This window comes from Candida pseudojiufengensis (genome assembly GCF_024610245.1).
Source record: "Candida pseudojiufengensis strain CBS 10847 chromosome Unknown scaffold10, whole genome shotgun sequence".
Classification (NCBI taxonomy): domain Eukaryota; kingdom Fungi; phylum Ascomycota; class Pichiomycetes; order Serinales; family Debaryomycetaceae; genus Lodderomyces; species Lodderomyces pseudojiufengensis.
In genome coordinates, this window is record NW_026261540.1 from 105,198 (window position 1) to 129,101 (window position 23,904).

A 23,904-nucleotide genomic window follows, 5' to 3' on the forward strand; every position below is an offset into this window, starting at 1 on the left:
TGTTTTCAGGTGCAAGATTACATGTTACTATTCTATATTTCAATATATAGTATTCAATAGCGCAATGTAGATACGGCTACTGTTTCAAAACATCTCTCAAATTTCCAAAAGGTAAAACGTTATCAATTCTTTCAACTCCACTCATAAGCATAGCTAATCGGTCTATTCCAATACCCCAGCCGCCTGTAGGGGGTAAACCCAAATTCATAACTTTTATATATTCCCAATCTGGTATTATCAGTTCCTTATCGCCATAATTGGCTTTGCCTTCTTGCTGTAATTTGAATTTTTTGTATTGTTCTTGAGGATCGTTCTCTTCTTCGTAGGCATTAACAAATTCTTTGCCGTTTATGAACAATTCGAATCGGTATGAGATTTTTTGACCCTTGACCAAATTTGATTTAGCTAATGGTGATAGTGTTTCTGGTTGATTACATATAAAAACTGGAATGTTTGGATGTTTGGTTATGCTAAGTGATTCAAGGAACAATTCACTAAGATTGTTGAGCAAACTTGTTGGGCTAATAATGTCTGGAATTGAAATATTATTTCGTCTATAAAATTCCATGATGTTTTCACTTGTTAGATCTGTTGGTAATGTGTCACCAAGAATGTTCTCTAAAGTCGGTATAAATTCATACTTCGGATAAGAATCCAAGCTACTAGCGTCTCCAAAACTAAATGCTTGAAAAACTTCTTTAAATAAGTCTTCTGTCATTTTCATTAATTCCTCTAAGCTTGTATAAGTTTTATAGAATTCACAAGATGTAAATTCTGGATTGTGAGTATTATCAATCCCTTCATTCCTGAAATTACTACCAATCTCGAATATTTTATCAAATCCACCAATAATTAATTTTTTCAACCATAATTCTGGAGCTACTCTCAATTGGATTTTTTGATCCTTGAAATTCGTTACAAAAGGATTAGCTGTCGCACCTGTTCCTTCATGACTTAGTATTGGAGTTGTTACTTCTAAGAAACCTCTCTTGATTAAAAATTGTCGTATAATTTGGATGATTTGTGATTTTATTATTATCGGTCTTTTGGACGATGGGTTGACGAGGTAATTCATAACTCTATTACTATTCATTAAACCTTTATCTTTTAGCTTGTTGGGAATATTTGTGAGGCATGGTGTCAAAATTTCAAGCGGTCTGTCCAATTTCAACGTTAATTCATTAGATTTAGTTCTTGAAGCAAATCCATTTCCGCTTACATAATCTCCAACTTTAAACCAATTATGCTTTTCATTAAATTCATCAATATTTAAGTTCATAAGTTTATTCGTCGCCATGATTTGAACTTCAACGTTATCCTGGGTAACATCTATGAAATATAATCCTTTTCCTGCTTTCCTTATACTACTAATACGTCCTTCCAAAACGTAAGATGTTTCACTTCTGTTCTTCTCAGACTCACTAAAAGTTACATTTTCAAAGTTACATCTAAATTGTGGAATTGAAATTATGGAAGAAGATTTATATTTTTGTCGTACATCGCTTATTGAAGGGTAGTAAGCTTTGATTTTATCGCTTTGAATGTATATTTTTCTGTTCTCATAAGTGTGATCTAGTTCTGTTTGGCATAACTCTGATTGAGCATTGAATCTTCTGAATATTAACAGCAGCTTGCTCTTGAAACTAAATTGTCTGAGCCGTATCATTTTCAACGATAATTCATTTGTAAAGTCTTTTAAGTAGATCTATAAATTGTTGCAAAATTATTCATACTTTTCAGTGACTGTCAATTTTATATTTTGGATCAAAACTTTCGCGACAAAAAAAACATTTAACACAAAACTGGATCAGTTAACAGATCAAGAGATTTGAATTAATTCTTCACAAGAATTAATCTCTGAAACATCCAAATATTGAAGTCTTGACTACTCAGGTCACTCGCACTCACAAAATATTGAAAATTTCATGAACAATATAGACACAAGTAATGCAATTTGAGGAGAGAGAAGATAAAGATGGGATTAGACTTTCATGGTCTTCAATACCGAGATCGAAAATACAACATCAAAGAAACGTTGTTCCACTAGCGTCACTATACACACCCTTGAATGATAAAAGCAAGGTTGAGCTTTTTGATTCCTCGTGTCTTATCACTTGTCGTACTTGCAGGTCTATTTTGAATCCTTTCGTACATGTGAATAATCAAATATGGACTTGTCAGTTTTGTAGTTATTCAAACCAACTAACAACAATCACAAACGAAGAAGGAGAAACAATCTTGCCGGTTGCATTGAATCCTCAATTTACGACAATAGAATATGAAACAGGAAGAATAAGTCAATTGCCTCCAATTTTCTTTTTCGTTGTAGATGTTTGTTTTGAAGGAGAAGATGTTGAAGTAGCTTTTTCACAGCTAAAGGAAAATTTAATTATTTCATTGAGCTTGTTGCCAGAAGATGCTCTAGTTGGATTTGTTTCATTCGGTAAGCATGTAAAACTATATGATCTAACATCTCACGATAATTTAAGTTATACGTTCAATGGAAGTAAGACCTATACTTTGGAACAAATTCAAGAGGCATTGGGGTTGTTAGGTGGTGGGCTAAATACAGCAGGCCCTCAAAAAAACCAAGGACAGAACAATATACTTAGTCACTCTGCCAGACGTTTTTTGCAGCCCGTTAATATGGTTGAATATGAATTAATCAATATTATTGAGAACTTAGTACCTAACGCTTTTTTGCATGACAATTTCAAGGAAAGACTTGACAGAGCCACAGGAAGTGCAATCAATGTTGCAACTTTGCTTTTGAAATCAATTTTTGGTGAAGGACATATTACTGGAGGTCATTTAATGGTATTTTTGTCAGGAGTTTGTACAATCGGACCGGGTAAAATTGTCGATAAGTTATTGAAAACACCTTTGAGATCACATCATGAAATTGTTAAATCACAATCATACATCAAAGCACCAATCACTTCATCCGCTTCAAATACAAAATCTGACATTGCATTGTTCAAAAGTGCTAAAAAATTTTATGGTGAGTTGACCAAAACTTTAATTTCATTAGGTTTGAGTTGTGATATATTTATTGGAAGTTATGATCAGGTTGGGTTTTTTGAAATGGAGGATCTATGTAGTAAAACCGGAGGTGTTGTGATTATGAGTGATTCTTTCAGTACTTCTATCTTCAAGCAAAGTTTTACTAAATTTTTTAAAAAACAAGATATAGAAGAGGGAAGTGAGGAATATCTTGATATGGCTTTCAATGCCAGTCTTGAAGTTAAAACTTCTTCGGATCTTAAAGTTGAAGGCTTGATTGGTAATGCAACAGCTTTACCTCTCAATAAATCAATACCATCAAATGAGAGAATGATTAGTGCTACAAAAGAAATAGGAGAGTCCAAAACAAATTGTTGGAAACTTTGTAGCGTAGACCCTCAATCAACTTATGCCATTTATTTCGAGAAATTAGACAGTTCATTATCCTCAAATTCTGCCTTCATACAATATTTATTCCATTATCAACATCCTGATGGAAAAATGAGGCTACGAGTTACAACAGTACCGATAAATGTTATACCTGATTCTGACAACGTCCAATTAGAATCAGGGTTTGATCAAGAAGCAGCATTGGTTTTGATAGCTAGGGAAGCAATGCGAAAAGTACAGACTGACTCGCATTTGAAATTCATATCTAGTGAAGCGATCATCAAACAATTAGATCAAACTTTAATAGAATTTTGCACTAGATTCGCAGTGTACAATATTGGTGTCATGGAATCCTTCAGGTTATCAATCTCATATTCCTTGTTTCCGCAATTTTTATATCATTTAAGAAGATCACCATTTATTAATGTTTTCAATAGTTCACCAGATGAAACTAGTTATGTTAGACACATATTTATGCATGAAGACTTGGCAAACTCTTTATTAATGATTCAACCTACTTTATTATCATATGATATAAATACGTGGAATTCTGATTTAGATGAGTCTGATCCAGATGGAAACACGATAAATGAGCCTGAGCCGGTATTATTGGATTCAATGAGTTTAGGTAGAAGCAAAATATTATTACTTGATACTTTTTTTCAGATTTTGATTTATCATGGCTCTCAAATTGCCGAATGGAGAAAAGCTGAATACCACGAGCAAAAAGAATACGAATATTTCAAGACTTTTTTGGAAGCTCCAAAGGCAGAAGCAATTTCGTTACTCATGAATAGATTTCCTTTACCACGATTTATAGATTGTGATGAAGGTGGGTCTCAAGCAAGGTTTTTAATGGCAAAATTAAATCCTAGCACAAGCTATGCAACCAACGTAAATCATTTTTACGGGATTGGTGATAGATCCGATGTGTTCACAGATGACATTAGTCTACAGCTGTTTATGGACCATATTCAAAGAGTAGTTACTTCCAAAAAATAATTTCAAATATCTAGCATTAAGTCATTACATTTTGTATTTTCATAAATATATTAAAAATTTTGCATCATTAAACAGTACATTCCATTACTCTTTAGCATTGCTAACGGATTGTTTCCAAAACCGACTTCGAGTAATTCTGTGTTTTGTTGATGCGTCTCCTCTTAAGTCATCTTCGATATCGGATAATCCATCTATTTCAATATTATCAACAGCTCTTAATGCTTCTTTTTTTAAAGTATAGTTTACGCTATTGTCACAAGTTAAATGTTCTTTCACTTGGCCAATTAGTTCTCCGTATTCATCAAAAAGTAATTCTGAACCTATAAGTTCGTTCCACTCAGTCTCAAATATTTTTTCATTGAACAAAGCAGAATAATCTATCAATGAGTTTTTTTTGTTTCCATTTTCAAAGTCGCCATTAAAGCTAGGCTCATTAACACCTAAATTATTGGAAATTTTAATCAATGGATGCTCTTGAATTAAGTCTGTCATTTGTAATTTCGCAGATGGCTTTAATATGTTTGCTTTTGATCTTGGTGGTCTCTTATGTCTTGATTTAGCTGCACCTTCATCATCGTCTACTTTCTTTATCACATTAGGTAGATCAAGGGTAATGTAAAAAGTCTAAAAAACAAAGCGTATATTGTTAGTACAAAACAAAACATTCTATAAGAAAAAATTTCAGACTCAGTAGATATACCTCGTCACTCTATAGTTGTTCTATGAGTCGAAATACATTATGCATTACGTACCTCGTATTCATCATCTTTTACATCCGTAACATTTCCTGTTGCAAAATTTGTTATTGGTTTTTCATTATATGAGCTTGATTCCGAATTTTCAACATTTTCTGCTTCCTTTGCAACTTCTTCTTTCTTTCTTCTCGCTATATCCTCGGCTGATCCTGCTTCTACACCAATTGTAAAATCCCAATTCATTTCTTCTCCCTTTGTCAAAAATTCGCAATTACCATTCATTGTCAATTTCCAACTGATATTATCTTTCATACCAACACGAGCATATTTTGAAAGTGAACAAGCACCAGCTCTTAACATATCTTTATCCTCATTAACAGGTGTTGTTACCGATTCTAACTTTAATAAAGCGCTTCCTAAGGCAATTTTCGTAGCAGCATGAGTTATTAATAATATGTTTTCAATTTCAGGGTAGTGCTCTTCAAAAAAGGGGATAAATTTGTTCCAGAATAATTCCGCTCTTTGTAATATTTCTTCGTTTGTTTCACCTTCAACATTTGGAATCACCCCTAACCTATCTCTTGGCCATTGTTCTTCATTCACCAAAACGTCAGGAAAAAACCTTATCAAATCCACATAATTAGCAGGTTTTGGAACAATCTTTCTATCTTTTTTGAACCATTCTCCAATACCTCTTTCCAACCCAATCTTTAAATTCAATAATTGTGCAATCGGTTGAGCTGTTTCAACGCATCTATAAAATGGTGAAGTTAATATGAATTGAGGTTTATCATTCGTTGGTAATGAGGTTAAATACGCTGCTAATTGTTTCGCTTGTTCTACTCCATGTGGTGCTAATGGTGGATCTGAGTTTATACCAGTAGGATTTGGAGGATGCGGTGGAGGTAACCAATTTGATCTATAGCCATGTCTCGCTATGTATATCTCCTTGATTGTCATTGTAGCTGAATCTAAAGGACGTCAGTTTTGGATGATTCGGTGGTAATGAGTATGTATAATAAGGATATAAAATAATAAAACTGCATTATTTTTTTGTTTATTGTGTTACTTAGATTATTTTTAGATATTGTGGTAGAGATCTTAGATAGGTAGAGACAACAATCAGGGCCTGGATTTGAAAGTTTGAAAACGTAATGTAGCTGGGCATATCTCCTCTTCTTTGTGGTAGATTTAACCGCTAGGTGTATCATTCAGCAAATGGTGTAGTTTTTATATTGGTGTTAGCCCTACCTTTCAATTGCTGGAATGTTAATGTAAAGTATATACTGTATAGTTTTTCTTTTCAAATTGCGTACAAAAATCTGGACTAATTTGAAGTACTCAACTAGATACATTTTTACTCAATCATGTATCTACTCAATTCCAAATCGACCTTTCGCAGATAAACTACTTTCAAAGAAATGGTTAGCCTTTATTACTATACACTTTTAATTCTTCATTATTTTCTATGCATTAGATCATTAACTAAAATCGTAATATTTTCCAGCATAAGCTTCTCACTGCTCATTAATATTTGTCAATAACTGAGCAAGACATCTCTTAGTAGCTACATCATCCAGTAAAACCGCAGAAAAAGTACCATCTCGTAGTGTTTCGGGTAAGATATTTGATAAAGCTTTTCTTGCTTCTAAGTTATCACTCAATCTCATATAACATCTTACAACATGTTTTAATAATCTTCCAGAGCTATTTGATGAGGTTGGTTGTTGCTGTTGGGGTATTTGTTGTTGACTAGATTGCTTTATCCCTACATTTAATTGATCAATCATCTTTGATAAAACAGAGGCGACTGTATGAAACCTTTCAAAAGTTGTACATACATAATTCAATCCTTGATCATCAAGTAAGATTTTTTGCAATATAAATATAGCAACTGTCTTGGACAATTCTGAGGATATTTCCATGATATTGAGACATAATGGAACAATTTCTGTAGTTAAAAGAAAATTTATAACCTCAGGAGTGTCATTTTTTACCAATGCACCTATGACTCCTAGACTTGTGAGTCTAAGGTATTCGAATGATCTTTGTCTTGCATTTGTTGATAAAAATGGATATAAGTACAATGGTAAATTAGCATTCAAAAATAGACCTCTAGTTTGAACATTTGATGCAACACACTGTAATAAAGCTAATGCGTTACAGACTCTATTCGAAGTTGAAGCACTCAAATTGGGTGGTTCCAAGTATGGGTAAACACTTATGATTTCTTCTAGTAAAACTGTTATTACACCAAATGAATTCCAAAGTACCAATGCTAAATCGTCATACTGTTCTCTTTTTTTACCTAATTCTAATAAGGCTTTCTCCCTGTTCGTCCCTGAAACTAACTCTGTTATCCATTGGTATATTTGCTCATCGTTTAACGCTTTACTATCTGAGATTTTGAATTGGTCTTGATATAAATGTGGTTGTTGTAACATTTCTTGAGGTTGTTGTGGTTGCTGTGGTTGCTGAGGTTGCTGAGGTTGCTGAGGTTGTGTGGCGAACATTGTAGATGAAGGAATTGGGGCTATCTTATATTAATATCCATAAGCTCTAATAACTCGAGAAATTAAAATTCATAATATAATTATTCCTGACTTTTTCATTTACATCGCGATTTGCACTGGTATATTGATGGAATCAATAAGAATTAATAACACACTAATCAATGCTTCATCTAGTTAGTGAAATACGTAGTTATACTTTAAATCAATTAGACCTTCTAGAGAATGATAGTGTCTTTGAAGTTTTTAATACAGAGATAGCTTGGGAATTGGGTCAATATGGAAGAAAAAGATGTATTAAAGAATTTCCAAGAAGAAATATAGTAGTAGATATTGCATTGGTAGGAGGTCATACGCTATTCCATACGGCCATTGGAAATGATACAAATTATGACAATGATCAATGGATTAAAAGAAAATCAAACACCGTGTTCAGATTTGGTAGATCTAGTTTCTACATGGGTCAGAAATTAAGGATTAAAAACATGTCTATCGAAGAAGCTTTGTTTGTTTCCCCGAATGAATTTGCGACACATGGAGGAAGTATTCCAATAAAAGTTGCAAGTTGTTCGAGTCTCATTGGAGCTTTCACAATATCAGGTTTGGCCCAGGAAGAAGATCATTTGTTAGCGTTAGATATAGTGCAAACCTTTCTTAAGTCCAAAGTAATATGAAAATTCTGACTGTGTAAGTAAATTGTCTATTGAAATAATACGTTCTTATTCACCCGTCCTGTTTTCTCCTTCCCGTCAAATAGTAAGTATTAGCCTAATGAAAAGGTGCTGTCGGTGAAAAAAAATTTTAATATATCAAACTGTCGTGGTGATTTTTTCGATCAAAAATTTTTTTTAAGTTTAGAGTAACTATAGGATAACGTTTGAAAGATCATGTCGATGTTTCTAAGATCAGCTTGGCTTCTGGTCATACCGACTCCACTAAATGCCCTTATACAAATACGTACAGCCACCAAAAGAGTATCGGGCTCTAAAACGAGTAATAAGGATTCAGCAGGTAGAAGACTTGGTCCAAAAGTAAATGAAGGTCATTTTGTTAAGCCAGGTCAGATTATAATGAGACAAAGAGGTACTAGGATTCACCCTGGGGATAATGTCAAAATTGGTGTGGATCATACAATTTATGCGATTGAACCAGGATATATTAGATTTTACTATGATCCTTTCCATCCCACGAGAAAATATGTTGGAGTATCATTAAAGAAAGATATGAAACTACCAAAAGATCATTTTGAACCCCGATTGAGACGATTTGGGTATAAACAAATCTTAAATAAAAAGAAAGCAAGTGAAGAAGAAGAATCAATGTCACGAAAAGAATTACAATCACAGCCATTTTTGAAAAAACAAGAAAGAAGAAATTTGCTTCATCGTAGCCGAAGTATGAACACTTATAATGAAAAAATTGCTGATTTTAAATTGGAAACAGATCCAAATTTGACATCGGAAAGATTATTTGAAATATCACAGTTAGTCTCTAATTATGGTTTAACGAAAGCTAGAGAACAAGTTACATATAATAAACTTTACGATTTCAGACTTCAATATAGACTTGGCAAACTTTCTAAAGAGCAATTTGATTCAGCTAAATTAGAGTATAGGAAACTTGCTGACGAGGTTGATTCTAAGATCGGAGTGTGTCCTCAAGGTAAATTGTTCAATGTTGAAACATTACCATCAAAGATACAACTAACCGAACAATTAAAGGAATTGTTTCAATCACAAGCAATCACCAAAGAATACAGAATAAAAGCGAATGAAATTATACAGACTCCTGGAGTTTTTAATAGAGCAGAGCAGGAGAAATTAACGAAACAATATATTCCTAATATTTTACCATTGAACGTACCAGGATCAGTCGTGACGAACATTGATACGAAAAATGTACCCACAAATTTGAAGATTCAAAAAATATTTGATGAAGCAACTCGAAAAGTTTCAATAATCGGACGCCCTAATGCGGTTTTCAGTTGAAGACTATCTTACATTCCTATTTTATGTTAAATAGCTAAGAATACTGTAAATATATACTTTCTACCTTGACTCTTACATTTTAACTTGAATGAGAAACCTGTGTGTTTTTTTTCGAGCCCTCGTTGGATGCATTGACTGACATCAATACTCTTATTCCACAGAAGCTGGAACAACTTACTGTAAATAGCTATATCACAGAACAATAAATATATATGTCGTGTGGACTGCCAAGTAATCTAAACTACAGACTTTGTGATGAAGTTCTTTCAAGCTAAACTTGTTGTTCATTCAATTTTCACTTTATAAAAGTTAACTACATTTTCAACTAAATCTGGATCTTTACACAAATTCCATAGATGCAGATGTCTCAGATTCCTTAATAAGCTATATGAAGATATTTACTAACTTCCTCCGGTATTCTTCAATCGGATAGAAACTGTTCGCCACTTTTTATATTATGATAACTTTCCTGATTATTTGTTTCTTGGAAAATCTAACCATTCTGTGTCCAATCTCATTACCTTCAAAATCAATGATTCTCTTGATATTCTACATTACTTAATTAGTTTGTTAAGCTTCTTGTTTGGTATGCTTCTTTTTTGATATGCCTATTTTTGCTTCTTTTTTGATATGGCTATTTTTTGATATGGCTATTTTTTGATATGGCTATTTTTTGATATGCTTCTTGTTTGATATGCTATTTCTGCTTCTTTTTTGATATGCTTCATTTTTGATATGCTTCTTGTTTGATATGCCTATTTTTTGATATGCCTATTTTTTGATATGCCTATTTTTTGATATGGCTATTTTTTGATATGCTTCTTGTTTGATATGCTATTTCTGCTTCTTTTTTGATATGCTTCTTGTTTGTTATGCTTCTTTTTTGTTATGCCGATTGTTTGTTATGCTTCTTGTTTGTTATGCCTATTGTTTATGCTTTTTTTTGATTATGGTACTCATAGTTTTATGTTGTTAAAGTATGCTATTATTATGCTAAAGCTACGTTGAATTGATACGCAAAAACCAAGGAATTTTATATGCAAAAAATGCGTTGCTCATAATGCACAAGTTCAACCTTTACCCTCACACTCACTAAGAATCAGAGCCGATTTGCAGGTATACTGACAAAGCAATCACGTAGGCGCTTGTATCTATTATTGATAATTTTAGATGCTGCTGAAATTGCTCGTTATATATGAATTATTTCAAAAATCTTGACATGGTGTTACTTAAACAAGACTGATCTTCGAGTTAATTCTTCCACTAGGTTTGTTGATCCAAATGCTTAGGAATGCGTTAGGAATCTTACATTCAATTCTTCATATAATATAACCTGAACATATGTCGGTAAAAAGAAAAAACAGTCAATGAAAAAATATGAAACGAAAGATAGGACACGCAAATTTTTATAAAACAAAAACACTTTTCAACAAGTTAAAAGACAAATCAGTATTAGCTGACTTATTTTTAAAAGTATAGGCCTCAATTACATCAACGACTAAGTTATTCATTACATCCTACTCAATTTGAACTTTTAGATCATCATTCACGCTTTATTTTATCAGATCATCTACATTTACTTACATCAACTATGCCAATTGACTGGTCATTTGATAATATAGAATCTAACCCGATATATTTCAACTACAAAAGAATATCGAATACATATCAGAAGTTAATTGATGAACTGGTGCCGTATACAGCATACAGGTGGTATGGATTTGGTGCATTGATAGTAATATTTTTACTTCGAATTTTCTTATCGCAAGGCTGGTATATAATTTGCTACGCTTTAGGGATTTACTTGTTAAACTTATTTTTGGCCTTCCTTACTCCCAAATTTGATCCCTCGTTAGAACAAGAAATGAAAAATGAATCAATCGAAGAAGGTAATGTGCCTGAAGATATAAATACAAATGAAGCTTCAAGTAATGAAAACGATGAAGAATTTAGACCATTCATAAGACGATTACCCGAATTCAAATTTTGGTATAATGCGACAAGAGCCACTGCCTTGAGTACAGTTTTAACATTCTTCACAATCTTTGACATACCAGTGTTCTGGCCAATTTTATTAATGTACTTCATCATTTTATTCACGTTGACTATGAGGAAACAAATACAACACATGATAAAGTACAAGTATTTACCATTTGATTTAGGCAAGACTAAATATAGAAAATAAATTTGTATTTAGCTTCATGAAATTTAAAATTGATCCTAAATTTACCCACATTATCTACAATGTACGTGTTAATTTTTCATATCTTCTTACCTCTTAATAGCTCAAGGAATGCAGTCTTCTCAACTCTAAGATGCAGAACTAAAATCTAAAATTCAAAAACCACATCGAGCGACTCCAACCAAAATCTCACCAATTTTTAAACTTTCCGCCCGTGATCATACAATTTAAAATATTACCCCTAAAAAGATAATTATCGAGAGAATTACTCGAAAGAAAAAATCGGAATTCTCGCGTTGAATAATTGTTCAATTACTCAAGAATATCTTATCAGCCTATTTCATCATACACCCTCATCAATTAAGACAACAATAGGTCCAAAGAACTGACAAATTCAGATATGAGCCGTGCTGAGGTAGATTTACAAAGTAGTGTTAAAAAGGCTTGCAATAGTGATGAAGTTCCTCCAAAAAGAAAACATGTCAGGGCTTGTATAGTTTATACCTGGGATCATAAGAATTCTAGAGCATTTTGGAACGCCGTCAAAGTGCAACCACTTCAAAGTAATGAGATTCAATTGTTCAAGGCATTGATAATGATTCATAAAGTTTTACAAGAAGGTCACCCAAATACACTCAAAGATGCCTATAGAAACAGAGACTTTATTTCATCATTAGCGACTGTGTTTCCAACACATGGACTGGCTTATGGCAGACTAATCAATCAATATGATAGATATTTATTACAAAAATTAGACTTTCATCGCAATAACCCTGGTTTTAATGGTACTTTTGAATATGAAGAATATCTATCTTTAAGAGCAGTTAATGATCCTAATGAAGGCTACGAATCGTTATTACAGTTAATGGACTTACAAGACCTGATTAATGACTTGCAAAAGCTCATATTTGCCACTGTTCACAGAAGTCATAGCAATTTGTGTAAGGTCAGTGCATTAGTTCCTTTAATTTCAGAATCTTATGGAATTTACAAGTTTTGTATTTCAATGCTCAGGGCCATGTATCAACAATTAGGGGCTGATGACGCTTTACAAGGTTTATTTGATAGGTTTGAGTCGCAACATTTTATGTTAAGAGATTTTTATACTGATTGTCAATCCATCAAATTTTTAACAAGTTTAATCACTATTCCAAGGCTTCCAAATAATGCACCAGACTTACAGGTTACTGATGAGGGTGAAAGATTACCTCCAAGACCAAGAGAATCAAATGAAACTACCCCTCAACTATCTTCACAACCAACATCAAACATTGATACATCATCTGTGGCTCCATCTATTGAACAGATTAACACACAACAAACTGGCTACCTTTTTCAACAACAAAGAGAGCAGGAAAGGATACAAAATAAACTTGAGCTTCAACGTCAACAGCAATTGCAACAACAACAAGAACAGCAACTTAGGTTTGAACAACAACAAAAAGATCAAGAAAGAAAATTCCTTGAAGAGCAACAAGCACTTCAAATGCAACAAACTCAACATCAACAAGGTAGAGTTGCAGAGCTCGAGCACGACTTACTTTTATTCAAGAACCAGTACGACAATGATCAAAATTTATTACAACAATATGATTCAAGAGTCAAATCTTTGGAAAACGAAATGGCAGCATTCAACAACACTGCGTTACAACAAATTTCTTCAAAAGATGATCAAATTAAAAATTTGGAAGAGCAAATCGCAAATTGGACAAAAAAATACGAATCACTTGCAAAATTGTATTCACAATTACGCCAGGAACATTTGAATTTATTAGCTAAATTTAAAAAGATTCAACAAAAGATAAGTAGTGCTCAAGAGTCAATAATGAAGAAAGAAAAACTTGAGAAGGATTTGAAAGCCAAGAATGTTGAATTAGCTGACTTGATTAGGGAAAGAGATAGAGCCAGACTTGATTTAGACCGTGTGAAAGCTGGAAAAGATCAAGAAATAGAAAAATTAGAAATGGAAGTGAGAGAGTTGAATTTATCGGCCAAAGAATCAGGAAAACTTCAAAATTTAAATTTAAGCTCAATTATGTCCAAGCATGAAAAAGAATTGAATAATTTAAAAAATCAATTGGATGAAAGAAATGCTAAAGCAAATGCCTTAGGTGATGCAGAATCATTAAAGTTGAAGTTGAAAGATAAAGAAACCGAATTAGAAATTGCAAACCAATCACTTGACGCAGCTTATGATGAATTAAGTCGATTCAAACAAGATCAAGATGAGATTGTAAATGCTGAGATAGATCATATTATCATGACTCATCTAGCTAAATTCAAAAACTTGATAGATTTGTTTTTAGATAACAACATTCTCCGTATTAATGACTTTAAACATGAATTCACATTGACAAGCCAACTGGTTGTTTCCAATTCCTCCCCAGAGTATTTATTGTCAGTTATAGAACTTTGCTCAGACACTGCAACTGATTTTGCGTCAACGTTCAATGGATATATAGCGGAGGATAATAATCAAGAAGAAGCCACTTTTTCAGAAATTATATTAAATTGTTCTTCTTTAACATCATATATTAATGACTTGGCTATTAGTGCTAAAAGTATTGCTCAAAGTTCATCAAAAGTTCAAGAAGATTTAATCATAAAATTAGTAGCTGATGTTTTTAAGAACGTAGAAAGTTACTATGAAGGATTGAAATCTGAAAACTTGAATAAAATGGGAGACACGGATGATAAAATCGATCTGATTATTGACTTAAATCTTGAATTGCAAGGGTCCTTAAAGGACTTATCAACAGAAATTGACTCAATAAAAGGTTCAAATGGTATTAAATTTAGTGGAGATTTGGGAAGTTTTGTTGATAATGAAATGCAACAAACTGTGGATGCTGTTACTTCAGCCTCTAAATTTTTGAGTGACTTGTTAAAAAATCCAAATATATATGGAGGCAATATTGAAATACATGAAACTCTTTTATCATGTGCAAAATTAATCACGGATGCTGTTGGTCGTTTGATCCATGCTTCCGTCGAATCTCAACGTGAAATTGTTGAAAAAGGAAAAGGTTCACAATCCAAAACAGATTTTTATAAGAAAAACAGTCGTTGGACTGAAGGTCTTATTAGTGCCTCAAAAGCTGTTGCTGGATCCACCAATATACTTATTCAAACTTCCGATGGTGTATTAAAAGGTAAAAATTCACACGAAGAATTAATAGTAGCATCAAATGAAGTTGCTGCATCTACTGCTCAATTAGTTGCTGCATCAAGAGTGAAAGCGAATTTCATGTCAAAATCTCAAGATAACCTAGAAACCGCATCATCAGAAGTTACAAGAGCTTGTAAGAGTTTGGTTAATAAAGTGCAAAGCTTGTTGAGTAAGGATGAACAATACAATAATGATATTGATTTGAGTAAGTTGACACCCTATGAAGGTAAAACACTCGAAATGGAGCAACAAGTGGAAATTTTGAAACTTGAAAATAAATTAAATGTCGCTAGAAAAAGGTTGGGTGAGATTAGAAAACATGGATATATGGACGATCATAGTGATGCAGAATGAAATATTTTTTAGATGTATAGAATGATGAGTACTTAACTCAAAATCAAAGCTTATTTCAACATGAAATGAACTGACTCTCAGTCACGCTTCAACGTAATAGTAACTCTCACAGAGGATAATTTTGATCGAATTTATTCGAAATGAGTTCGACTTTCATGAGCCAGATATAACTTATTATTCTTTAATTTGTACCTTGTTTTTTCAATTTATTGGTGTATCACCATAAATTCTTTATCTAAATATTATGCTAAATACATTTTTAAATAGTGCACAAACTAAAAGGATGTTTAGATATTTGGAAAGTATAATAAATAGTCTATCCGATCTTATAGGTGGAAAAAAACTTGACGAGGTTATACTTTCAAGTTGTAAAGCATTTAAGTCTAAGTAGTAGGAGTGTTTGAAAATTAGCCGCACAAAAATATTCAAGATCGCTGCACTAGAACTAATTAATATTAGTAAAAACTGCCCTTAACTTGTTCAATAAATCCACATTACTCATACAAATATCATTTAAAAAATTGTGAGTAATAAGACACAACTATTTTCACAATGTTTTATGAGTTTAAGAAAATCTTGATTTGCTTAACTATGAGCGTACGCCAGCTGAAATTAAGTTGCACAAAAATATTCATGAGCGTACGCTAGCTGAAATGTAATGGTGGACCGTTTTAATTTATCCGGTACTACCAACAAAACAACTACTTCACTAGAGAAAAAAAGGCGTATACTGCTATACCGTTAGATTTTGTTATTTTACCATCAACTTAGTTTTGGGACTAGAAAAAATCAACTAAACTTGTTCAAACAAATTGTGTTCGATCTTTTCCTTAACTATGGTGATTCACTGGATGTTGCCCATAGTTAAGAGTACAAATTTTTAAGGTAGGGGTGTTTGCCACATTCACTAAGATTTGTAGAAAAATACAAGTGATTCAGGCCCTGCAAACTGAACTGACTGTGCATGAATAATGATACTTGTTGGTCATCCAAATGAGAACACAACTGGTTGTCGGCATATACCAACATAGATGATAGAAGATTTTTTTATTTTTTTTTTTTAATTAAAGCTAGGTTGGTGGCGGCTCAAGGTAACGAATTATTGGAACTGATATAGTAAAACTTTTTCATCGGTAATCAGATCCAAGATAAAATTGCCTAAGTTACTGGTAATATTTGTCAAATGGATGTATCAATATCTTAAGGTACTTTAAATCAAGAAAGATATATAGTAGCTGCACCAAGATTATATATTGAAGGCAAAATATATAAGTCAGTGATGAATGGATTTCAGCAAGTTTCAAATGATTGGATTTGGGCTAATAATCGACGGTTCATTGAAGATGGACAATTGGGTTAGTAGGAAAGCTAACGTTATTAGTAGAAGGTAGTACATATCATGGCTTACGTTTTGTTGATGATCTACTAATAACTGGCAATGACGAGCACGAGATAAATGAGGTGAACCTGATACTTAAAATAAATTTTGCTATGAGTTTTAGATATGAATACCAAGAAAAACTTTGAAAGAATTTCAATTGCACTGTCAAATTATATTAACAGAGTATTGGATGAGCATGTCAAATTCAAACTTTGCTTGCAATTTTTATAACGAGTTGGTTCGGAAAGGTGAACGAGATTCTTGATTACTGTTTCGGTGAAGTATACAGAAGTATAGTAGGAATTACTCTGGTTGAGTCTAGTATGAGTCGACCGGAAATTGAGTTTGAAGGTACTTTGTTATAAGAAATTTTCGTGAAAAGTGAGACATTAAAAGCTGAACAAATTCTCAGATATTTGGGGGAGCTAAGCATATGGATAAAACTATAATCAATGGAGTGTATTTGAATTTCTGCGCTGAATGGGGATTTACTTTAAGTGATAAAAATCAATCAGTGGTCACCTAGTGAAAAAGAATGGAACTATTAGCGGGTAAAATAAGAAACAAATTGTTGCTTCATTTTTAATTTGGCAATGGCTGAAGCTGTGAAATAAGAAACTTGTTTTCAATATCGCTTGGTCAAACGAAAATTGGTTTAAGACATTCTCGCATCATACATGCAAATAATCAATCAAACGTTACTTTTGTTAACAATCTAATGGCACATCAAGAACAAAACGATATACAAAACCATATCTTGAACGAAATGATAGTTCAAGGATAATCAGACCAAGTTGAAGTTAGCTGAAACACTCGACAAATGACATGATCTTGGGAACAATCAAAGTTTGGTGGGCTTGATTAGTTTATATAAAAAGTGGAACAGTTGGTATTGTATATATCATATAGAATATACTCTCACTCGGTAACACGTATTCAATAAAGCACTCGTAATTATCCATTCATCAACTAAATTTTGATACGAAATTGTCCTCTGGTTATAAATTCCCTAACTTTTGGAGCTGGAGAACCATCAATACCTAGATATATTTAAAGATACTTAAGCGGCAAACTTCTTTGCATATTAAGACCAAATTACATGCAGAATAATGAAGAATTTGCACAGACTAGAGCCATTGATTGTAACGGAGAAACAAATTGATAAATGAAGACATCGGCAATAGTATAGTAATGGAATCTTACGAGAATTCTCAACACCTTACTCGCAAATCCAAATGCAAACGTGAAAACACCAAATCCTTGACTGCAAAAAATAATATTGATGTCCAATCTGAAAACAGCGAAATTCTAATTAGAAAGACCCCAAAAGGTACCAACGGTAAATTGTACCTAAGGCAACTCGTTCCGCACAGTATGGAATATGCTAATCGATAAAAGTAATCAGTAGGAACCAGTGAGTGTGGCTTAAGATAATGGAAAACTAGATAAAACACTCAAGCAAAGACGTACAATCGGCTTCGTCAGCACATATGGCTTGCGATCTTAAAGATGAATCAAAAACAGATCAACGATGGGGAAAACCTGGATTTAAACCGATATTGGTCCAAAACAATAGAAGAAGTGGAAGATAGTTGGTTTCACGTAAAATAACCCAAAAAACAAAAGATAGCTATTCCAGATGCAATCGAAATTAACTGCCGCAATGAACCTACAAATTGATCCAACATAAGCATGGTAAATTTTTTGATACACCATGGCATTCAGAGAAAGAGATTTTCCAAACAAACATTATACATCCAAGTCCGTCGTATTATACCAACCAAATATTAAAAAATCTTTGCAGAATGTTTACTGAGCAAAATCCGACTTCTGAGGTATGCATAATCAGTTGAGAATTTAATTCCAATAAAGTTCGGTAAGGAATACGCAAAATTTTATCAAAATACAAGGGGACATTAAGCTTCATTTGGGCTTGCCTTCAAGTAATCGATTCATAATTCAAATAAATTCACCGAAACCACTCCATAACGAAATTTTTCCCACGGAACTGAAAAAATCGTGCATGTTTAAGCAAAGCTACAGTTACTAATACAAAAACGTACTTTCCTCGAATTATGTTAAGCCGTGCATTTGTATATTTAGTTTGCCTAAGTGGCGAATTATTTCAGTTGTTATTTTAAATTGCAAATGTAACCCCAATTGGCGAGAATAATATCACTCGGTACAGGGTTAATATGATTTATCTTGCCCAAAAGCACAGCATGACCAATTTAAATCCACTTTTACTCCAATGCCCAAAAGTTCCTGGTGTATAAGGTTCTGATTTGCAAGTTTACTCCCTGAGAATTAACAACAAATATTGATAATTAGATAGTATATTGGGAGTTATTTTGAAATTTAAATAGCAAGGGATATGGTAATTACACGTTACAAACATCAAGTAAAACTATGCACCGACATGGATTGAGCGCAGTCGAGAAGCACGGTTACGTCGGATTTAATTGACAGTTCATACGATAGTTAGATTTTTGTATATTTGTGTGTGTCTCCTTCACAGCGGGCCCTACCTTGATACCAAACGATAGAGCAGCGGGAGTTCCGACGATTGATATTCATAGTTGGAAAACGATATTCAACGTATGATTTCACTACAACGTATGTGATTCAAGTGTGCAACGAATTCTTAGGTGTTTGTGCCCTAAGTTTTACGTGAAGTAGTTATCTGGCCCAACATTTGATTCACTGATGTGCTTGACTACGTTCTTTGCAATTGTTTAGCGGAATTTAGCTTGAAATAATCGATGTAAATTTTTTCAGAGCAAGATCTATACTCGACATACTTCAAAATCCGTTGTCCGAGGTTTTTGGATATGTTTGACGCAAGTCTAGTTACTTTGGCCGTTATTGGTTTTCGATGTCGTAATATATACAAGCTACAGTCCAAGTGGTACATGATTAGTGAATTACTAGGCTAATATAACTAAGTAAACCCCTTTTAACCTTTTTCGACGTTTAAGGTTAATTTTCATGTGTTAAGACTTGTCTTTCAAAGTGCCGAGTCCTCAATTCAATACAACGTTCGATGTTCATTTGTACAGATTAATTTTTTAGCCAAAATGTCGAGTGATTCGGTTTTTCAGTTAGAATTGAATTTATTATCCTGGCACGTGGGCGTTTGTGATGCTTAGTGAGCCAGACTTCATTTTTTTGCTATTTCGGCATTTGTTCCTTAGACAAACATGATTTATTTGATGCTGGTTAAAATTCCCTTAGTTTCTTTGGTATGGTACATTGCATTTTTTTGTTACGCCTAAATTGTTTGATATGCTGGATTTTATTTCTTTGATATGCTGTAATTTACTATTTTGATATGCTGTAATTTTTTATTTTGATATGTTGGATTAGTTAGTTTGATATGCCAGATTTTGTTAGTTTGATATGCTGAGTTTTATTTTTTTGATACGCTGGTGTTCGTTATTTGATATGCTCGGTATACTATTTTGTTATGCTACATTTATGTTGAGCGTGAATTTGTTATGCTCTATCTTCGTTGTGTTTGATTTTCGAGCTTGTTACTCTGATTTGGAGAGTTTGTTGAGCGAGGTTTGGTTTAGCATAGTCCCTACTAGTTTATAAGCTTTGGACCATGCGTGGAGTAATCTTTCGAGGCGAGGCTGTGAAACTCCGTCGAGCTGGGGATAGAGCATTGTAATTATTGCTCTTCAACGAGGAATTCCTAGTAAGTGCAATAAAAGACTTACTGCAAGGTTTAGGCTCACTATAGAGTTACATGCTCGAGAAGTTAATTCCATGTAGGGACGGTTGTTTAAAGGTTTTCGTTATGTCCCAAAGGATTTCGTTATGCGATAGTTGGATTTTTTGTTATGCAAAAATTCGATTTTTTTGTTATGCAACACAGGATTTTTGTTATGCGAAACATGTAGCATATCAAATTATCTGACACATCCGTACCTCAGAAACATATAGCATATCAAATTAGTAGAAACATCCGTACCTATGAAATATGTAGTATCAAATTATCTGAAAGAGAACATTTGCTATGAGTTAACAGATGTTTAGATTTTAATGAGTATTTATTAAGAATTAGTGTGGAAGGTCCGAAACCAGTTATTTGGGTTTTTGCATGAAGCCAGATTTCAGAAAGATTAGTTGTTGATTTGATATGCTTTGATTAAAATTCGTAAGTAAACAAACTCAAATGTATGTAAATTTGAGTCTCTGAAGTGACATATTTAAGATACAGTGGCAGTAATGAAATCCAACCTTCTTACGTGATCAGATTCGGTGATACTGTGAAATGCAAACAAACCCTAGCAGTATTAGGTTTAGATTTGTAGTTTCTGACAAATGATTTTCTTATCCTACGATAAGGCAGCCCAATGGGGATTTATCGTATGTGGCTCAAATCCTCTGCATCCCTTGGCTCTATGATCCTATTGCCTCGATTCGAGTAAAATGATACGATTGATGGAATGTGCCAGTTGTGACCAAGAATATTCAAATTAAAATCTCCTCGGTATCAAGCTTGCTCACTCTTCTCTGTTTTCGAACAACAGTAATAGAGTACAATTACACCCAAAACTACAATGTCAGCACTTCGCTGTGAAAATTTGTTTCCCGTATCCTCCTATACTGGACTTCTGCTTGCCTCTGCTTCTATTAATTTCTCTCAAATAATCAAGTTTGTTACTAATAAGGGGCGAGGGTTCTATTTTAAAGTAAGGTAATTTTGCATAATTAACTTGAAAAACCTATACAAATATTTACATTTCCCAATTCGTCTTAAGTAAACCCTATACCGACCTTAAAATTCATATATTTGGGAGTCATTTTTCGCCAAGTTCCATCAATTCTGATATCAACATTTTCATAGTGTGCATATGATATTGAGTTTCATTCTCTGATTTCATCAACGCTGAATATTGCATGCTTCGAATTTTCCCAAAACATTCCATCATAACACATGTTATTTTGGGATTTTCCGTGAAAAACTTAATTTCCTCATTAACTAAGTGTCCCAAATTTGGACTTACATTTTTCGATTTCAAGCTATTGTAATTCCTTTCATTTAAAAAGGGATTGATGATATTAATATAAAACGAGTACAAAGATAACTCATCAAATTTTGGGAAACTAAAGTCTATTTGATTGTTATCATCAAAATGATGGCTCTGTAAATAAATCTCAAGTGGCGATAGAATTTGAAGTATTTGGAATCGAATTTTTGTGTCATAGTATATCCACAATCTTGCCAACAAAGTCCACCTTTGAGTTAGTTCTTGCCCAGACTTGTTTTCTAAATTTTTATGCAGTAATTCCAAATTCATCAACTTTGACATGTCATCCTTCATGTACCTCATTCCTTGATTTAACATTAATAATAACTCTTGCACCACGTCTTCAGTTTTATAAACCAGAAACTCACTAGGAGGATTGTCGGTTTCCTTAATTTGTTGACTCATTCTGTGGTGTTTCACACTGAACTTGTTACTCTTGCCTCGCACTTTGTTTATTTTTGGATTTTCATTTTTTTCAGGTTCTCCAGAATTGGTTAAGTTTTTGAAATGCTCTTTAATCCCTACACTGAAATCTTCCAATGCAAATCCAGTACTGGGATATTGTAATCCTTGATGAAACAATCCCTGTTTTGAGGGTAGAAACTGAACTTTCAATAACTGCATCAATTGCTTTTGAGCCTTTCCAATTTCCTTATCGGTCAATTTATTATCCATATCAGTAACTATACCCAATCCTAAGTCTGATGGAACATGTTTGTTGAGCTTATGCTGTATGTACAGGTCAGCTGGTGTTGACAATTTTTTGTGAATATCCAACAAAGATCTATGTTCCGCTACTCCATCATACTCTTCAGTAGTGTAGTTTGGGTTGGTAAATTTGAATAGCTTAGCTTGTTGAGAATTGCTAATGCTAGAGTTTGAGTTGTTTGAAGATAGGCATAAGCCAGTTTTCAGTTGATTCGTATGAAATTGATCGCCACTTTGTTTACGATCCAATTTATTAGAACTTGGGTTAACATATGATTTATGAAATAAATTCAGAAAGCTAGATACAGGTGAACTAATGGAGGTTTTTCTGGGTTTGATATTTTCTGGATTATGTAAGCTTGCATTCACAAATTCAGATTTTGGATTTATAGTAGGTGTATGCTTTTTTATAGAATGTTTCATTGAACGATGTTTTTTCCAATCTTGAGAGGACCCATTGACCATTGAATTCGAATCATGAGACTCTAGTTCAAATTCGTTCAGTTCCAAGTGATTAGTATCAGATATATTGGTCAGGGATTTTTTTCTGGAAAACAATTTGGATAGTGGTTTTGATTTTATTGTTGAAGAACTGTTATTTGATACTTGTGAACTTGTAGTATTAGTTTTATTCAATGCATTTATGTCAACATGATTAATTGGATTTGATTGGAAGACAACGGGATTTAATACGATGGAATTTTCCTCCATTTTTCTATCATTATCAGCTAATGATGAAGATGATGTTCGGTGCTTTTTATTGTGAGATTCGCTGTTGGCATTTTTATCATCATCTAATTCATTCATTCGAATGGAGAATTAAATAGAAAAATTTTGGAAGCATGTACCCAATTCACTTGATGACAGATCAGATGATATTGTTGTAATTGTCACTTAACGTTGATTTTGAAATAAACTATGGAGCTGAATTTACGAATTTCCGAAATTTTTTTTTTGAACTTCTAATCTGAATATGATTGAGAAAGAAAGAACAATTACTCTTGGTGAACCATGAGCCCAAGACCCAACAGAAATAATTTGCTAGTTACGGAAACCAATACTGAGCAAGATCAGTTCCTTAAAGACTGAGTTATGCGTTTGGTCAAATTGGATTTGATTGAAACGAAAAATGAATTATATGCCAACCCAGAAGCATTAGTCATGTATTAGATAAAATCAAGTTAACTATAAGGCGGGTTGAATGTTATAGCTTCTGAATTGAAGCCTATTTTTTTATTAATGTTGATTCTCATCATCTTGGAAGTTTTGCTTTAATTTGTGTCATACTAGTCATCGAATATATTCACCATTTAATACTGCTTTAAAAGAAACGTCATAAAATTTAATACAGATGGGGACCAAATATGGTTAATTTGAAACCCGAGAATGTCAATCTTGACAACGCGAAGTCATAGCACAACTTGATGGCAAATAAATTATACAGAGGGACATTTGCCCTTGATGTAGAGAATATTTCTGGCAC

General features: G+C 33.2%; 8 protein-coding genes across 8 annotated transcripts; 5 read left to right on the forward strand and 3 right to left on the reverse strand. All coding sequences in view use genetic code 12, as the record gives it.

Moving 5' to 3' along the window:
• Window positions 1–76: 76 nt before the first annotated feature.
• Window positions 77–1,666, reverse strand: MSK1 (lysine--tRNA ligase; the record flags this gene model as incomplete). The annotated part of the gene is made up of 1 exon (XM_051759942.1): window positions 77–1,666. The coding sequence occupies one exon, from the start codon at window positions 1,664–1,666 to the stop codon at window positions 77–79; it is 1,590 nt and encodes a 529-aa protein (XP_051612143.1).
• A 281-nt stretch (window positions 1,667–1,947) lies between these two features.
• On the forward strand, window positions 1,948–4,395 carry KGF55_004981 (uncharacterized protein; the record flags this gene model as incomplete). Its single annotated transcript, XM_051759943.1, has 1 exon — window positions 1,948–4,395. The coding sequence occupies one exon, from the start codon at window positions 1,948–1,950 to the stop codon at window positions 4,393–4,395; it is 2,448 nt and encodes an 815-aa protein (XP_051612144.1).
• An 84-nt stretch (window positions 4,396–4,479) lies between these two features.
• Window positions 4,480–7,603, reverse strand: KGF55_004982 (TFC7; the record flags this gene model as incomplete). Its single annotated transcript, XM_051759944.1, has 3 exons — window positions 4,480–5,019; window positions 5,148–6,061; window positions 6,646–7,603. 3 exons carry the CDS (start codon window positions 7,601–7,603, stop codon window positions 4,480–4,482), a joined length of 2,412 nt encoding a protein of 803 aa, XP_051612145.1.
• A 161-nt stretch (window positions 7,604–7,764) lies between these two features.
• Window positions 7,765–8,274, forward strand: KGF55_004983 (uncharacterized protein; the record flags this gene model as incomplete). The annotated part of the gene is made up of 1 exon (XM_051759945.1): window positions 7,765–8,274. The coding sequence occupies one exon, from the start codon at window positions 7,765–7,767 to the stop codon at window positions 8,272–8,274; it is 510 nt and encodes a 169-aa protein (XP_051612146.1).
• Window positions 8,275–8,487: 213 nt separating this feature from the next.
• Window positions 8,488–9,588, forward strand: MRP7 (mitochondrial 54S ribosomal protein bL27m; the record flags this gene model as incomplete). Its single annotated transcript, XM_051759946.1, has 1 exon — window positions 8,488–9,588. One exon carries the CDS (start codon window positions 8,488–8,490, stop codon window positions 9,586–9,588), a length of 1,101 nt encoding a protein of 366 aa, XP_051612147.1.
• A 1,591-nt stretch (window positions 9,589–11,179) lies between these two features.
• KGF55_004985 (protein retreival receptor) lies at window positions 11,180–11,773 on the forward strand (the record flags this gene model as incomplete). The annotated part of the gene is made up of 1 exon (XM_051759947.1): window positions 11,180–11,773. The coding sequence occupies one exon, from the start codon at window positions 11,180–11,182 to the stop codon at window positions 11,771–11,773; it is 594 nt and encodes a 197-aa protein (XP_051612148.1).
• A 397-nt stretch (window positions 11,774–12,170) lies between these two features.
• On the forward strand, window positions 12,171–15,293 carry SLA2 (Sla2p; the record flags this gene model as incomplete). Its single annotated transcript, XM_051759948.1, has 1 exon — window positions 12,171–15,293. The coding sequence occupies one exon, from the start codon at window positions 12,171–12,173 to the stop codon at window positions 15,291–15,293; it is 3,123 nt and encodes a 1,040-aa protein (XP_051612149.1).
• Window positions 15,294–21,482: 6,189 nt separating this feature from the next.
• Window positions 21,483–23,228, reverse strand: KGF55_004987 (uncharacterized protein; the record flags this gene model as incomplete). Its single annotated transcript, XM_051759950.1, has 1 exon — window positions 21,483–23,228. One exon carries the CDS (start codon window positions 23,226–23,228, stop codon window positions 21,483–21,485), a length of 1,746 nt encoding a protein of 581 aa, XP_051612150.1.
• Between the last annotated feature and the right edge of the window lie 676 nt (window positions 23,229–23,904).